We start from the raw sequence: 18,122 nt of genomic DNA, 5'->3' as shown, positions 1-18,122 counted from the left end.
CATTTCTCCATACATAGAGTTTTAAGAAAAATTGGAGAAAATAATAAAATATAGATATAGTGAGTGAGTGGAAGAATAAAAAATAAGTGTCAGGTCCTTAAAGATGAAAAATTATATAGAGATAGTGAGTAAGTGGAGAGAATTAAAGGAGAGATAATACGAAATTAATAAAATATAAATATGTTGGGTCCACTAGGTGAGGGAAAGTAATTAAATATTGTAAAGACCGTGTTTGGTGAATAGCTTAAAGTTGAAAGCTGAAGCTAATTATATTAGCTTATTTTGACTAGCTGATTGTATTAACTGATTTAGAGTTAAGCATAAAGGAAGCACTTAACATTTGACCTTTTTCACCTTTAAGGACCTGACACTTATTTTTTCACCTTTAAGGACCTGTGGTTAGTTTTCCGGCAAGTTAACCCACCTGAGCTCCGGCCAAAAAGTTAAATCCTTCTAAATAAAAAGTTAAGTCCTTCTAATACAAAAGTTAAGTCCTCAAAGCATTTAATACATTTCAAACATTCCAACTGCCAAAATATCAAAATATTCCAACTTTTACAAAAAAAAATAAAAATAATTCCAAGTATTCACTAAATATTCCAACTGTCAAAATAAGAGGTTTGCTGAGAATTCCAAAAAATAGTCGTTACACCAACTTAACAGTATAAAAGATAGCTCCTTCTTCCATCATGTGTAGTAACCTGAAAAAAAAAATGAGTTAGATGTGTTTATAACGACAATTGAAGTGAATGAATTGAATGAAACATACCTCATTAATCTATTGTTAAATCTATCAAATTTGACTGAGGAGTTGATAGTGCTTGATTTTGGTTGATGTACTACAGTTTTGAAATAATATATAATGTTAGTATGTATAAACAAGTGCACATGAGCAAATTTGTTAAATAAAAATATGAGTAAGTGTATACTTACCACTGCCTGCCTGGTGTAACCTTTAGGATAAGTGTAAAGTCCCACACCTCTGTTGTGTATAGGGAGATTTACTTGACTACTGCTGTCTGGTACAATGTTTCCCTTCCCTTTCCTCTTTCCTTTAGTTGCTGATGTCTGCTTCAACTTCTTTGGGGCCTGATGTTGCCCTGATTCAGTAGAGTCACCCACCTGTGATGATTTAGCTGGCTTTGATGACTGAGGCATAGGATTATCTATCAATGGCAATGGACATTTTCTTTTGTTATGCCCAGCTTCTCCACAATTAGTGCATTTGTGTAACTCTCCCTTCTTTGACTGCTTGCAGCCTTCTACCTCACCCAAAGATGGCTTTCTCTTTGTAGTTGGTCTGTTTTGGAGTTTCTTGATCATCGGGGCTTGTATTGGAGCATAAGGGGACTCAGGCCGCTCTTGGGGTCCATTTAAAGGCTCAAGTGGGAACTCATAAGCCTTTAAGTATTTCTCCTTAGTGAACCAAGTTGATACATAACGTTCCGGGTGCTCAATGGCTTTCCAAATTGCTGCAACAGCATGATTACATGGCACTCCACTAAGCTGTCATGCATTGCAACTACAAGTTTTGTTTAGTAGGCTCACAACATATCTAGTTTGAGTTGCCCCTTCCCTAACCCCATATGTGAAATGGCCATCCCAAAATGCAACCCAACCTCTTGCATCTATCTTTGACTTCTTTAATTTCTTTTTGATTCTAGGACGGATTTGAATGTCCTTGTTACCAATGAAGTCCCTTTTCTTGTGAAGCCTCTCCATTAGGCTTTCTCTAATATCTTCTAGCATGGTTATGATGGACTTGTGTCTGCTAGAAAGTATGTAAGCATTGAAAACTTCATTCATGTTATTATCAATGCTCTCACACTGTGATGTTGAAGTCAAAAAAGCCCTCACCCACTTCTTATAATTTCTCTTCATCAAGTCTTCACCTACTTTGACTGACATTAAGGAGAAGAGCTGCATGTTTCTAGTAAATTCATTCTCTGTTGTGCTTTTAGCCACTTTCCAAAACAATCTCCTGTATTGCAAACTACCTCCAAATTTCAGCCTAAAATTGCAATAGACATGTCGAGCACAAACTCTTGTGTTTGCACTAGGCCATATGTCACCAACAGCCTTGAGCAACCCTTTTTGTTGGTCACTCATGATGGTATAACCAGCACCATCGGCTGTACCTAAGTCATCAGCAAGTAAACACAAAAACCATGTCCATGTCTCTGTGTTTTCAATTTCAACACAAGCCCAGGCAATTGGGAACATTTGGTTGTTCCCATCTCTGTCAACAGCAACAAGAAGTTGACCCCCATAAGGACCTTTTAAAAAACATCCACCTAATCCAAAAAAGGGCCTACAACCAACTAGGAACCCCTTTTTCAAAGCAGAAAAACAGATGTAGACTCTTTAAAAAACATTGTTATTCAACTTGAACTTCACTGTGTTATCAGGATTAGACCTAAGAATTTCTTGAGCATATCTGTGAAGGAGTAAGTACTGTTCTTTATATTCACCTAATATCAACCTATGAGCCATTCTTCTTGCTTTCAAAGCCATCCAAAGTGAAATCTTGATCCCCCACTCAGACCATATAGAGTCAACAATTTCTTGACACTTCAAGTATGGATTAATTTTGAACTTACCATGGTATTTACTAGCAATCCATGTAGCTCTTATTTTTTTCACTCTTGCCACTCTCCCATAGTTGTGTTGCGGGATATGAGTCTTCACACTTAATGTCCCATTGCCACTCATTGATGCCCATAAGTACCAAGGACATCCCCTTTCCCTTGCCTTGCATTTTGCCCCTATCCTTGTTTTGTCATTTTTTATATACTTTATATCCCTCCCTATGCTTACAGAGTAAGTGGTAATAGCTTCTCTCAATTCCACAATATCCTTGAACTTCTGTCCTAAATAGAAAGGGGACTCTGTTTCTGAGTGTGTTGGAAAGGGTAAATAATGGCTAGTTTGTTTGCTGACTCTTTTCTTTTTCTTACCAGGTTGTGGCAATAGAAAACCACACTCATCATCATCATCATCATTAGAGTTTGACAAAGATTCATACTCTGATGAAGCATCACCATCATCAACATGATCATCATCTTGACCCTTACGGTCTCCTAACCTACCAGCAACTCTATTCAAAGAATCTAGCTCATTCAAAAACTCAAGCTCAACCTTACTTGCTTATTTAAGTCTCTCTCTAGCATCTATCACCTCTACATCCTCCTCATCACTACTCTCCTCATCATTTTCAATATCATCCCCCAAATTGAATAAATTGGTTGTCTCAGTTTCAGGTTCAATATAGTCAGCAGGTTGGTGTTCTGTGTGCACTGGTTTTGTGGTAAAAATGGTTGTATAGGTGTATGGGTTTGATTTTTAGTCCCGCCAGCTCTAAAACTAGGTGTAGCATTACCACAGACCCTATTCCCTTCATCATCATGCTCAATAAACACATCAATTATCTTGAACTCACTTAGAAGACTCTTGAACTTAGCAAAAAGTACAGTCTTCATATGTCAAGAATCTCACTCCTGTTTGAAGATTCTTCAAAGGGTCACAATAATGGAGCTTTATCACATTATCATAGCCTAGTGAATCAATCAATGATTTAAAGTAGGTGGCATTAAAATCAAGTGGAATATCATTGATTAATTTTACTTGACCACCAATGTAACAAAGATTATGATTGTATTCCCACTTACCCCCATGATGCAGCACAATACAAGGTTGGATATCCATATTTTCTACACAGCAACACAAAATATTGACCAAATATCAAACAAAAATGAGCAAAAATAAAAAGATCATTCATTGCATTAATAATTTCAAGTTCAGATCGTTACAAAACATTGTCATTGTTATTACATTGTCTAACAACATCCTAATCACAATGTCAACCATTGACAACTAATTATCCCTTAATCATTACTACTCTAACTCAATTGAGGGATACATTAAATACATACAAACTTCCCTTGCATAAAAATTTTCCAAAATGATTCAAATGCATGTATATCCTTGTAGATTGCTATCATAACAAGCCCTGAAAGTGATAGACAATAGTAGTAGACTAGTAGCATACATGCAACAGAAGATAATAAAGCATTACTACTCTAAACCAATCGAAGTTTGTGGCAATAAAGCATTATTGGATTTTAGATAATATATTTTATTAAAGTTGTTTCTTAAGTGTTTTTGCCCTGCTCAATTGCTGCTCTTTATTTTAATTATGTTTGAGCCAAAATACCAAATTCCAAACACCGTATATACTACCCCTGTTTTTCACAAGTTTACTGCTAACATAGATTAGGGTCTGGGTTCGTCAATTCCTTCCAAGTCGTCATACACAGATAATTAAAATCACAACATCTAGACAACAACCAACAATTTCATAAACAACAATATCAAATTTAGCAAAAATAATCACTTGATAAAAAATCATTCTCGTCAAAACCCTAAACCCTAACAAACCCACGAATTTCTTTTGCATTATTCACAAAATAAATACACGTATATATGAAAAACGGGCGTACCTTGCAACTTTACCTAGAATCGGGTCGAAATTCCGTGAATTTACCCAAAATCGCCTTCGTCAATCCCCTAGCCAAACTGTAGCACCGCTTCTAGAACAGGGAAGAAGTTTGCGCCAAAATGCTTTTTATTGGAGATAATAAAATAATAAGTGAGAAAGTTCAATCAGGAAAAAGAAAAAAAATATTTAACCAAAGATTAACTCACCTTGGGTTAGTTGTTTTAAATTATCACCAGAAAGATAATGTTAAGTCCTTAAAGGTGAAAAAAAAAGTCAGAAGTTCTTAACGGTGAAAAATGTCAAATGTTAAGTCCTTGTATTATGCTTAACTCACTGATTTAACTAAGTTATTTAATTAGCTGATTGTATAAAAGTGTTTAGTAATAACTAATAGCATAAAGTTGATTGAGTATGAGAAATAACCAATAAGATAATTGTGAGGTAGGTAGTTTAGGTATTATTTTAAATTAAATGGGGTGTAAGTGTCATTTAACCATAAATTAATGAATAAGCTAATTGAAAAGGCTCCTAAATATTTTGTGGAATTAGCTCTTCAAATAAGCTTCTCACCAAACACCTTGAATTAGCTTATTTAATTGTCAATAAGCTAATATTAGTCAAATAAGCTAATTTTGCTCAAATAAGTTATTTACCAAACACAACCAAAAGCTTTCCAAATAAGAAAATGGAGCAAGTATTTAAAAACGGCTGAAAAAGGAAAGTGGAGCAAGTATTTAAAATCGGAGGGAGTAATAATTCAATTATAACCATTACTCTTTTTTTGGGTTGTTAAATATCGCCCTCGAATATCTAACTAACGCTCGCAAAATAAAATAAAATTACATACTTATCCTTATAATAACGATTATAAAAATAATCAATTTTACCTCAATTTCACACTTTTACCGTACACAAAAATTTTAACCGTTCTCTCTAGTGGTCAATGGCCACCAACGCTGATCAGTCAACCACCCTAACCACCGTGATTTTTGAATCAAATAAATTTTTAAACTTTTGCAAAATCAAATTCGTTGGATCTTATCGACAATGACGAAAGAGCAGAAACACATCCTTTGACGCTCCCCAAAGGCTCGTCGAACTGTACGGACTCGGTACATTGCGATAATTTTTTAAAAAAAACTTCAAAACCTAGGAAAACACCTAGGATATTCGAAAAAACTAGGCGTTTCAGCCTTGGTTTTTCGAAAATCCTGGGTGTTTGTCTGGGTTTCGATTTCTCTTTTTTTTTTTGGATTTCACGCATACGAATTGTTATTGGATTTCACACATTCGAAATTATTACTGTTATTAGAATTATTATAGGGTTTAAAAAGTTTAGGGTATTGTTGAATATACTAAGTTTTTTATAATTAGTTGTGTTGTTAGAATTATTTTTGTTGTTATTATTATTAGCCGTGTTTGTTGGTTCTAAACTTTTATTAATATTCATATAGGATTCTGAGTCCGAGGATGGTGATGGTGTGGACTACAACGAACATTTTTTTTACCGATGCAGTGTTTCCTAGTTTTGAGGATGTTGTTCTATGGGCACAAAATGTTTGTCGGCCGCTTGAATTTATGTTAGTGAAGGCTTCTTACAAGACCAAACAAAGTGGTCGATTGTATCGATCTGTGAGTTGTGATCGTGGAAAAATGAGTATGATAAGAGACAGGATGAACGCAATACGCAAAGACACCAAAAGCAAGGCAAAAAGTTGTCCCTTCAAACTCAAGGTTGAGTATGTCAGAGTAGTAAGTGGTTGGAAGCTCAGTTGCTTATCCCGAGGGACATTGACAAATTAGCGGTCTTAGTCTTTTCGGCTAAGCAGGTAGTGCGTGACATGACTCATGCACAGGTGCCCCGGCCTCGACATATCATGAGAAATCTTGTAGAAAAGTTTTTCTGAGACCATCCAAACATCAAGCATGTCTACAACTGCAAAAGTAACATAAGAATGGAGAGATTCAAGGGAAGAGAAGTAGTTCACCAGGTGCTTCATTTGGCCAAAAAGAGCAAATACCTCAGTTGGGTTTTTAGTGATACCAACAATGTGTTGCAACATGCTTTCATGGCACACCCGATCATGACAAATTTGCTACGCACATACCCGTACGTGATAAGTATGGATTCCACTTACAAGACAAACCGATACGGCATGCCATTCTTTTAGAAAATTGAGATTGTTGGGGTTACACCGACTAATCAGAACTTTCTTGTTGCATACGCATTCATGAGGTTAGAGTCCCAAGAAAGTTTTTGGTGGGTGCTTCAGTGCTTGAGGTTGTTGATCGGTCATCATAGAGAGTCGTTGGTACTACTACTGACAGATAGGGAGCTTAGCCTTTGCGCAGCGTTGAAGAGTGTGTTTCCAAACGCAAGACACATGTTGAATGTGTGGCATATTAACAAAGATGTTGAGGCGAAATTTACTTCTATGTTTGAAAAAAAAGGAGATTGGTGCCAAGTTCAAAAATGGGGTGGGGGAGGCTTGTGATTAATGCTACATCTGAAGAGGCATATCATAGAGAACTTGCAGTGTTGAAAACCAAGTGAGCTCGATGGTCGAAAGTGATTGACTATATATGTTGTGGACACTTGGCTTATACACAAGGAGAAGTTTATGATGTTTTGGACAAATCAAGTACTGCACTTCGGCAATGTTAACAGTTGTAGGGTTGAGAGCTACCATTTAGCATTGAAGTATTGGATTGACAGTTTAACATGTTCTTTAGACAGAGTTTGGGCTCAGGTGCACTGCTCGATTGAGAACCAGATCATAGCCATTCATAATGGGTTGGAGGCATGTAGAACAAGTCATGGTCAGAAGTACAAGCATAAGCCTTAGCATCAGCTGAACGGAAAGGTATCCCACTATTGTCTATCTTTTCTTCTCGGTGAGACGAACAGGATGCGAGGGTTAAGTACGGATATCCATCAGAGTTGTGGGTGTGCTCTACATACTACCCACGGGTTACCTTGTGCGTGCCAAATATACGACTCGATTGATGCAGGGAAGGGGTTGTATTCGAAGAACATTCATCCATATTGGAGGACCCTTGTCATTGGAGAGGGTGTCGACATTCCTAATATAGTTGATGAAAATGATGAGGAATGAGCTCATTTCTGCACCCTTATTGATCAGGTTATTGCCAGCGATCCTATAATGCTTAGGCACGTGTCACGAGTTATTGAGGGTGAGATGGATCCTAACTACGATGACCTTCAGGAGCCTAGAGTCAACCCCCAAGTGCATAATGCTCGACAGGTGTGACAACCCAGTTTGTCGTATCCGAGTAGTAGTGGCAGGCGTAAATCCCTCTATTCATTCACTCAACTCTTTACACACACTAGCCCTAGTATGACATCGTAAAAACCGTCGATCTTCCCCATTCCAAATATATCGAGCAACATGGCCCCAAAACTAGGAATAATGCTCCTATCCTCAGGCCCACCGTCCATCGGCCCCTGAACAAGCCAAGACACTACAGATCGAGGTGGTCGTGAACTCGTAAATCGATCTCCCATCAGGACCTCTCGTCACGACTGTCGGATGCTCCTCAGCCTTAGCTTCATCGTCCTCAGGTCCATCATCCTCGTATCTCGAACCGAATCCGAGCCAGTAGTCCTTAACAAAGCATTAGGCCAACTACCAGCTCCCTCCTGCTCATCCAAACGAGTCCCAAAATCATCCACAACTCTATCGCGCTCGAGTAACAAACTACCTTCTCATATACTAATCCTCGGTGTCGTATCTCTCCTAATCGACGCGTTAATACCGCGTGATCTAGCTTGCCTGGACCAGAGGTAAAAGGGATGGTGGTTGGTGGTAAAAGAGGAGGAGGTGGTGGTGGTAGTGGAGGGTAGTAAGAGGAGGTGGTGGTATTTCTATTAAGAGAAGGTATTGCGTCAGTCCGGACTGACCAAATGTTTCGTTAGTCTAGTGAGTTTTTGATATCCTCTATTGGTTGAATGATATCATCTTGAATGATATCCTTCACTGGCTGGATGATTTTCTCTATTGGCTCGATGATATCCTCTATTGGCTATATGATAAAATGGATGGATGACATCATATAGCCAATAGAGGATATCGTCCAACCATGATATCATATACTCCCTCTTTCCCTATTTTATTGTCTCGTTTAACATTTCACGGTCTTAAAGACATGTCTTAGAACACATATAGTTTCATTTTGATACGCATAAAAATTCTAAATACTTGATATTAATAAAATATGCAATAAGTCGAATCTATTAAGATCACTCATGACTATATTATCTCTTATAAATTAACAGTAATTTACGGTCAAAGTTTACAAAGTTTGACCCAAAAAATAACAATGGCAAAAATAAAAGGGATGGATGGAGTAGTCAATAGAGGATATTATCTAGTCAATATAGGATATCATAGACACAATCATAAATGATATCATATAGCCAATATAGGATATCATCCCGTCAGTAAAGGATATGTACGTAGTATAAATTATTGGAGGATATAAGTTATTTGATGGAGGATATGTATAACTTGTTTGAGGATATGTATAATTTATTTGAGGATATGTATAACAATAGCGGAACCTCCATTGAAGAGCTCGTACTAAAGGTCATGGGTATACTTAACTTGCTCATTTCTCAACCAAAATACATGCATTTGTTATCAAAATGCTCACAATTCAACCTACAATCATATGGGACAATCAATTTCAATAATTATACATCACATAATAAGCCCCAATTTAGTTTTTTGGGCATTTTTTGAAAAATATGAGAATCTCAAACAATTATACATCAAAACAATTCAAGCATAAATCATGGACAAATATAATCAACAATCTTTATTTTTTCTCCCCTTTCCATCCATTTCAATTCTCGACTTTCTCTCTCTTCCGCCATAATTGACCTCGCTTCTCTCCTCCGTCATAACCACCACCATCTTGTTATCGGGTGAAAACTTGCTCTTCATCTCAAGAAGATGACGATGATAGATTGCGAATATATTTAAGATTTTCTAAATGAGGAGGAGATAGAAAAATCTATTGTAGCCGTAGCTATTATTGATGGACGGTATTTAGTGGAGACAAAGGAAGATATGATGAAAAAATGATAAAGAAAGGATTTTGTTTAAAAAAGAGAAGGTATTGACGCACGAAATATGACCGCAACCAATACTTTGTGCTCTATTAAAAGTTGAGTTCAACCAAAATGCACGTTCTCTTTGTGGAAAGTGGGTTAAGGAAAATTTCAGATAAATACTAATACGTAGGGGTGGGACTTCGATCTGGCAGTTCGGTTTGACCTCAGTTTGAAACGGTTTCGGTTTGAAACGGTTCGGGTTAAAACGGTTTCATTTAGACGGCGGGTCGGTTCAGTTCGGTTTTGATTAGTCACAGGTCGGTTCGGTTTCGGTTTATTTTTGTACGATTTAAATTCTGTTCGGGTCATAAACGGTTCGGTTTATAAACAGTTCGGGTCATAATCAGATCGGTTAGAAACGGGTCGCTTCAGGGGCGGATTTACTCGGGTCAATGCCGGTTCGGTTTTTAAACGGTTCAGTTAATAATCGGGTCGGTTTGAAACAGGTCGGTTCAGGGGCGGGTTTACCCGGGTCAATGCCCGTTCGGTTTATAAACGGTTCGGGTCATGATCTGACCGGTTTGAAACGGATCGGTTCAGGGGCGGTTTTACCGGGTCAACGTCGGTCCGGGTTCATATCGGTTCGGGTCATGAACGGATTATTTTGAAATGGGTCGGTTTAGGGGCGGGTTTACCCGGGTTAATGCTAGTTCGATTCATATCGGTTCGGTTTATATTCGGTTTGGTGCTAAAATCATTCGGGTTAGTTTGGTAATCGGTTAAATTGGATCGGGTTGAAATCGAGTTCTAAAAAGTGGTTTTGACCAGTTAGCGCGTTTTGTTTTATATCAAGTTGGGACTAGTATTTCCATTTCATTAGCGGGCCGGCATAGGTTGGTGAAAAAAATAATGGATCGAGTAGAAATTGGGTTTTAAGAGATTTTTAACCGGTTAGCTATTTTCGTTTTATATAAAGTTGGGACTTCGTCACTTTATTTTCAGACATCGGATTATATACAATTACACAAATCTTCATTTATTCAATTATTCTATATCATGTTAATATGTCATGTTTCAAGTTTGGTTATACTCTTGTTGTTGTTTATTCGATATTATCATATTAGTCTATTACAAATTTATAATGTATTAATGTATTATTGTTTCATTATTAAATATATATTATTAGGTTATCAGCTTCTTGTTGGATTGTTTTAGATATCGTGTCATGACCATGTTTTGATGAGTTGCTACTTTGAATACGATAAATCGATTCAGATATAAGATTATATAGAATTACAGAAATTCTCATTCATTCTATATCATGTTAATGTGTTATGTTTCAAATTTGGTTATAGTCTTGTTGTTGTTTATTAAATATTAGTCTATTACAAATTTATAAGGTTATTAATGTATTATTGTTTCATTATCAAATATTATCAGGCTATCAACTTCTTGTTTTAATTGTTTTAAAGATCGCGTCATAACCATGATTTGATGAATTGGTACTTTGAATACGATAAATCGATAATTGATATTGTAATAAACTAATAATTTAATGTTACGGAACTATATTTGGATGTTTAATTAAAATCACGATTATTCAATTTCCCATTAGTCTAATAAAGTAATAATTGACAATTGTTTGTAACTATTCCATAATTTTGGTGTTAAAGTTATATTGCTGAATTACTTTGTTGTCTTACCCTCTCTAATCACCTTTTAAGATTACGTGCCTACAAGGCTGCAACATATATATGTTGCAACTTGCAAGTTAAAGAAAACGGGTGGGGAAGTAGAAGTATTCAATTAGATCGATCATCAACTGTTTTAAGTTTTAATAATCAGATACATTTATCGATTATCTATACATACCAATGATAGTATGATACCAATCGTACCATACATTATTATTTATTACATATACTGATATACATATAACTAATATACATTAAATATGTCATATTGAATCAATTCCAATTTCCAAACATTTGTGTTTCTTACAATTTATAAGTTACATAAAGTTAAGAGTACAGTAGTGTTTTTATTAGTACGTAGCTATGGATAAAAAAAAACATACTATCTAAATCCATTATCCCATGATCCGTGTCACCGTCTTATATTAAACATCAGCCATTGATTTGCATGTCATCTAACGGCCTATCATCGCACACATTCCAATTCACGATCCGTGTGTTTTCTTTTCCACCAATCAGATCACTCTTACCATCGTCTCTTTAGTACTCTTTTTGATTTCTCTCTCGTTTTCTTAATCCTCTTCTGTAATATTATCAATTTTTTGAAGCCATGGCTGCTAATATGCTCACTGCTCTCTCGTTTTCTCTCTCATCTCCTCTTCCTTCTTCCTTTCTTCTTCTTCCTTCTTCTCCCTTCTTCCGTCTATGTTCTCCTTTCTTCCATCTCGTTTCTCCGTCTCCGTCCACCGGCACCACGCACGACGGTTTTTATGGTCAAATTCGACCACAAAACTCTAGATCTAGTTGTTTCATGATCGAATTTGGCCTTTTAAAACCAAATTCGAGGCCAAATTCAGGATTAATATATAGGGTGTTTTCGTTCTTCCTTTTTTTATTTTCTGTTTTTCTTTTTAATTTTTTTTTCAAGTTGTGGGCAACGGAGGGGGCCGAGTTAGGGTGGGTGCGGCGGCGGTTAGACTGGGTTCGGGTGGGTGGGGAGGGAGGATTTTTCGAGGGAGGGAGGGAGTTTTATGGTGGGTGAGCAATTAGAGTGAGTTGGGGGGTTTCGAGGATGTTGGGTTTCGTGGGGGTGGGTGGGGTGGGGTTACGGTGGGTTTGGGTTTTTTTTTCGATTTTTTTGTATGGGGTGGGGTGTGTTACGGTGACGGTGGTGGGTGTGGTTGGGGTTGGGTCTTTTTTTTTTTTTTTTTTTTTTTTTTTTTTTTTTTTTTTACAGTGACGGTGGTGGGTGGGGTGGGGTGGGGTTTGTTAAGGGGGTGGGGTGGGGTACGTTACGGTGATGGTGGTAGGTGGGGTGGGGTATGGGTCTGGGTTTTTATTATTTACGGTGACGATGGTGGATGGGGTGGGGTAAGGTTTGGGTCTGGGTTTTTTTATTTACGGTGGGTGGTGGGGTGGGGTGGGGTGGGTTACGGTAATTATGGTGGGTGCGGGGGTGGTGTTAGGGTTGGTCTGGGTTGACGTTGGTGGGGTGGGGGTGGGTTACGGTAACGGTGGTGGGGTGGGGGTGGGTTACGGTAACGGTGGTGGGTGGGGGGTAGTGTTAGGGTGGGACTGGGGTGACGGCGGGGGTGGTGTTAGGGTGGGTTACGGTGGTGGGTGGGTGGAGGGTGGTTGGATTGGGTGGGTGGCCAAATTTTTTCATTTTTTTATTTAATTTATAACTCCTAATTTAGTTATACAAGAATATAATTTTAATTTTATAATAGCAAAAAAATTTACAAATTTAAATCAATAATTATATGTAAAAAAAATTGTACTGTTAAATTACATTAAACATCAAATATATTTCGTGGAATTCTAACAAATTGTTAAAGGCTGTAAATAGTTCAATTTGAATGGAACGGGTTGTAAACGGTTCGGTTTAAATAGTTTGTAATCGGATCGGTTTAAACGGGTTGCGGTTTGAAAATAGTTCGGTTTAAACGGTTTAATGGGTTATAACAGTTCGGTTTAAACGGTTAGCGGGTTGTAAATGGTTCGATTTAAACGGTTTTTTCCTACGGTTTAAACGGTTTCGATTTATAAACGGTTCGGTTTAAACAGTTAGCGGGTTAACATTAATCGGTTCAAACGGTTTCGGTTTATAAACGGTTTGGTTTGTTATTGGTTTACGGTTCGTAACGGGTTAACATTAATTGGTTCGGTTCGGTTTCGGTTTGACATTATACGGTTCAGTTCGATTTTCGGTTTAAAATTAGCGGGTTATAAACGGTTCGGTCCGTGATGGTTCGGTTCGGTAACGGACGGTTTCACGGTTCGGTTTGAAAAGTCCTACCCCTACTAATACGCTGTTTTTTTTTTTTGACCTGTAATACGCTGATTTTTGAACCTTGGCGAAGAGAAGAATATCTTGACCTCTAAAACAACCCCCCACCCCACCCCCCCAAACAAAAAAAAAAAAAAAAAAAAAAAAATATCCCTTCACAAGAGCTCGAAAGAATGGGTTGCACCATACTCAGATTACAACTTCCAATTTACAGCATAATTCTTCCTTTTTCACCCGCCAAACTTCATTCTTTCTCTTCAAATTCAAACTTCCACACCCTAAAACCCTCAAAAACAGCTCAAAATCTCACCTTTAAATCTACCCTTTCAGATTCCAAGACTAGTAAGCAAAATTCATCACTTGGGTACTTTTTAAACTTAATTAATTTTTGAAGGGAGATTTTTTTTTTAAATGTTTTTGTTACTGAATTAGGTGGTGCGCAAGTGGTGGAAGATGAAGCAGATGTCGATGTTGTTGAGGGTTTAACAATGACCCAATTTTGTGATAAAATGATTGATTTGTTTATAAATGAGAAACCAAGGTCTAAAGATTGGAAGAAATACTTGTGTTTTAGGGAAGAATGGAAGAAATATAGGGATAAATTCTACAGCCGATGTCGAACCCGAGCTGATATGGAGACTGATCCTGTTTTGAAGAGGAAACTCAGCTCTTTGGGTAGAAAAGTTAAGAAGGTAACCACTTTTTATTTCTTTCTCAGTTGATTCGGGTTGTTATTCTATCTGTTCTCGTATACATAAGTGTCTTTTAATTATGCACGAGTTATTGGTAATTGAATTGGTACTTTAAAAAATTAATATAGTACTACATTGGTATTTTGAACTGTGATACAGAGTAGCTTATTGATATATTAAGGGCCTGTTCTCACTCAATTGAGCTAAACTGAGCTGAATTGAACTGAATTTATAAGAGAAGGAAATTAGGAGCTGAGCTTTGCTGAACTGAACTAAACTGAATTTCAACGTAAGAGAACAGGCTCTAAGTGACTGATTGTATAAAATTAGAATGTTCAATTGTTATTAAGTGTTTTGGTCATAAACTGAATACCAGGTTCGACGTGGGTTACGATAGCTACAACTAGATTGAGGTGAAGGAAATTGTTGAATCTGGATCTACGAAATGAACAAAAAGGAATGAGGGAGAAAACCCAAGAACAAGGGTAAAAACTACGGGTGGCTATGAGTCCACCAATCCAGTAGGTGTTTCGGTTGAACAGATTACAATGTAGGTTACAGATTGTTGGCTGAACGATAATAAAACGACTAGAATTCTATGATTATGCTAAGTAGTAAGGCTCTTATATTTTCTGATGCCCTTTACAATGAATATCCTTATATTTATATCCTAGGAAAGCACCTAAAGGGTCTTCAACGGCTCTTTCTCTTGATTCCTAGAAATCCGCAGTTGAGGACCAAAGCCGCTCCTACTTTCTCTCCACGTCTCCAGGTGTGTTACTTCCACGTTTGAATTGGTCTTCCTCAACGACTAGACTGCTGGGAGTGGTTCCTATTTCCACGAATGGGATTTTGTATCTTTAACCACTCGAAGATTCCTGGGAATATTTCTTGAGAATATGCTCAGTTGCTTGGTTTCCTAGTGTTAGCTTTGCAGCTATCTTCAACCTGTATATCACTAATCTGCGACCTGTAACCTGTAACCTGTCTACCTGTAGAACATGGGAATTTTGGGGTGAAAATTCTAGCACAACATTAAGTAGGTTTTAGTAGTAAATTCTATTGCGGTTGAATGTTTGAACCTGTGGCCTAAACTCGGATATGGAAAAGAGGGGAATGAAATTGAAGTTCTTGTGTTAGTCTAGCAATAGACAAGGTTGTAATCATGAATTTTATTGATACAAAAGTTGTTTAGCTTCTTTGGATCAATTAAATCCCGTTACATGTAAACCAAATGAGTTGGACATAAATGATTTGATGTTGATATAGCCGATTTTTATCTTTATATAGGATTATTTTTTTTTAATCGGTTTTAATCTTATCGAGATTGAGCATTGCAGATTGATGATGAAATCGAAAGGTATACTGATCTTTTGAAGGAGATAGAAGATAATCCTACGGATATTAATGCAATTGTTGCTAAGCGGCGTAGAGACTTCAGTGGGGAGTTCTTTCTTCACCTCACATATCTTCAACAGACTTATGACAGCTTGGAGGATCGTGATGGTAATGAAATGATAATTAATTTTTAATAGCGGTCAATAACTCAATATGTGCTTGAGGTGAAATGTGTTTGTTTCATACTTTTGATAACAATGTGGATGCTTGATTCCAGGTTGCCAGTTTGGTTTTTCTATAGAGATGTTGAGACTTGGCTGATGGCTAATAGAAATGAAATGCTTATGACCCCAAATTACTTGATATATTAATTTTATGATTTAAATTCTTAAACATGATACTTCCTTCTTTAAAACTATTCTTTGGGGCCTTGGAATAATCATATAATTCGTAAATGTGGCATTAATAGAGCAAAGTCATATCAGTAGGGACTAGAGTCATTTATACTTTGACTTGTAATCTGGTTATATTATTGTATAGATATCTTTGACAAATGTTTCTATTGTTTCCCTCTGTATTGAAATGAGACCGCCAAAATGTGCCAGTACACATGTAGATTGCCTCACACTAGAGAAGAGAGGAAACTAGATATCATATTTGTCCTTTGAATCATTGCGAGTTGGTTTTGGGATTGAACATAGAAGTACAGAAACCCTCTCGAAATCTGGCCCATTTTACCAAAATCGAAAAGATTACATGCTCTGCTGTTTTCAGGATCAGTTAAATCGCAAAATTGGCTCCTTTGAAGGTTCTTGTGTGTTAACCCTGCCAAAACAAGCTAACCACTTTAAACAGCTATTTTCTGTGTGCTTGATTTTTCTATGGGATGTATATATATGGAAGTTTTTGGTGCTCCAGCCATCTTAATACCCCCTTTTTAGAGTATCTATAATTCTATATATACTGTAGTAGTTACTGCTGGAGAACAATTGATGAATAGTCCTGTCTTTGGAGTTTTCTGACAAAATACAAGTGATGACTCTTTGCAGACCCCAACTCATATCCTCTCATTAATCAGCTACCTGGAATGCAATGTGTATATGTTATTCAGACTCTGTAGTCAACCTCAAGTCATGCCAGATCCTCAACACTCCAATGTGGATATAGATATTTGACAGAGCTTGCACCTCATTTTGGACCTAAAGCATGAAGTTTTATAGCCAAGTATGACATTTGGACACATTTCACGTACCTATGCCTACCGAGTCCTGAATCCAAGTGACAATTCTTCTGTGTACCTAGTGTCTGTGTCATTTGTTAGGGCTCTGTGCTCTTGGCCAAGTATGCTGTACAGCTAACTGGAATGATTAGTAACTTTGTTCTTCAGGGTTTCTATCAATAACTTGATCAGAATATTTGTTGAAGATAGACAAGCTGACAGTATGACTAGTATAAATTATTTGTAACAGGTACAAGAGTTTGCTGTCTTACACTTGTTTTTCATACTTGTTGAGCAGCTGTTGCTAGGCTTGCTGCCAGGTGTTTGACTGCAGTTTCTGCTTATGATAACACATTAGAAATTGTGGATACATTTGATACCGCTCAAGCTAAATTTGATGACATCCTGAACTCCCCATCAATTGATATTGCCTGTGAGAAGATAAAAAGTTTTGCCAAGGGAAAGCAACTCGACTCTTCATTGATATTATTGATAAACAGTGCATGGGCTAAAGCAAAAGAGTCCACAACCATGAAGAATGAGGTATTTTCCTGCTTGCCCTTGCACCAAAGAGTGATATGGTATTGAAATTCAAAGAATGAAGAGTTGATTTGTGCAACAATTTTAGTTTTGAAATTTGATTATCTACAGGTCAAAGAGATTATGTATCGCATTTACAAAACAACAAAAAGCAGTATGAGAAGCATAACACCAAAAGAAATAACACTACTCAAACACTTGCTTAACATAACAGACCCTGAAGAGAGATTTTCAGCTTTGGCCACCTCTTTCTCCCCTGGAAGTGAACATGAAGCCAAGGATCCTAATGGTCTTTACACGTAAGTCTGATTATGTAGTAGTATTTTGACTTGAGTCTGAAATTATTGCTCCGTGGAGTACTGTAATTGTTGGATTTAAAATTTAATATTTGTTTTTCTGCTGTGCTGGATGGAGCAGGACACCAAAAGAGCTCCATAAGTGGATAAAGATCATGCTCGATGCATACCATCTAAGTCAAGAAGAGACCGAAATTAGAGAAGCTAAACAAATTAATGAACCAGTGGTTATCCAAAGGCTTTTCATTCTCAAGGAAACAATAGAGGAAGAGTACTTGGAGCGCCAAGTTAATACAGGTGCAGAAGCTAACAAATCAGAGGAGGAATTCTGAAAATTTTGACATATCATCATCTTTCATTGCAAGCATTGTGTTGTATACATGTCTTTTATGTAGCTTTGCTGGTTGAAAATCAGCCTCTTTGTGTACGTAAAATCCCAGATACTATGATGAACTAATAAAGTAGCTGTTTAACAAAA

The 18,122-nt window shown here is 37.1% G+C and overlaps 2 protein-coding genes across 2 annotated transcripts; one reads left to right on the top strand and one right to left on the bottom strand.

The window, feature by feature from the left end:
* Nucleotides 1–2: 2 nt before the first annotated feature.
* Nucleotides 3–6,661, bottom strand: LOC110706442. Its single transcript, XM_021884365.1, has 8 exons — nt 6,607–6,661; nt 3,937–4,009; nt 3,669–3,710; nt 2,374–3,097; nt 1,549–2,331; nt 934–1,506; nt 770–839; nt 3–701 (listed from the first exon to the last, which is right to left on the bottom strand). Exons 1-7 carry the CDS (start codon nt 6,659–6,661, stop codon nt 774–776), a joined length of 2,316 nt encoding a protein of 771 aa, XP_021740057.1. The 3' UTR covers nt 3–701; nt 770–773.
* Nucleotides 6,662–13,680: 7,019 nt separating this feature from the next.
* LOC110706411 (uncharacterized protein At4g37920, chloroplastic-like) lies at nt 13,681–18,122 on the top strand. Its single transcript, XM_021884332.1, has 6 exons — nt 13,681–13,901; nt 13,992–14,251; nt 15,592–15,757; nt 17,107–17,351; nt 17,460–17,647; nt 17,766–18,122. The coding sequence occupies exons 1-6, from the start codon at nt 13,733–13,735 to the stop codon at nt 17,974–17,976; spliced, it is 1,239 nt and encodes a 412-aa protein (XP_021740024.1). The 5' UTR covers nt 13,681–13,732; the 3' UTR covers nt 17,977–18,122.

The sequence above is a fragment of the Chenopodium quinoa genome, unplaced genomic scaffold (assembly GCF_001683475.1).
Source record: "Chenopodium quinoa cultivar QQ74 unplaced genomic scaffold, ASM168347v1, whole genome shotgun sequence".
Classification (NCBI taxonomy): domain Eukaryota; kingdom Viridiplantae; phylum Streptophyta; class Magnoliopsida; order Caryophyllales; family Amaranthaceae; genus Chenopodium; species Chenopodium quinoa.
This window is presented reverse-complemented; position numbering and strand designations above follow the sequence as displayed.

Excerpts from the sequence above, each read along its gene's own strand:
- LOC110706442 (XM_021884365.1), bottom strand. The coding sequence starts at position 6,661 with ATGGCATGCCGTATCGGTTTGTCTTGTAAGTGGAATCCATACTTATCA. Across the intron at positions 3,098-3,668 it reads TATTGTGCTGCATCATGGGG|AGTTGCTGGTAGGTTAGGAG; the intron begins GTAAGTGGGAAT and ends TTCTTTGAATAG. Across the intron at positions 840-933 it reads GTTACACCAGGCAGGCAGTG|TACATCAACCAAAATCAAGC; the intron begins GTAAGTATACAC and ends TCAAAACTGTAG.
- LOC110706411 (XM_021884332.1), top strand. The coding sequence starts at position 13,733 with ATGGGTTGCACCATACTCAGATTACAACTTCCAATTTACAGCATAATT. Across the intron at positions 13,902-13,991 it reads CCTTTCAGATTCCAAGACTA|GTGGTGCGCAAGTGGTGGAA; the intron begins GTAAGCAAAATT and ends TTACTGAATTAG. Across the intron at positions 14,252-15,591 it reads TGGGTAGAAAAGTTAAGAAG|ATTGATGATGAAATCGAAAG; the intron begins GTAACCACTTTT and ends TGAGCATTGCAG.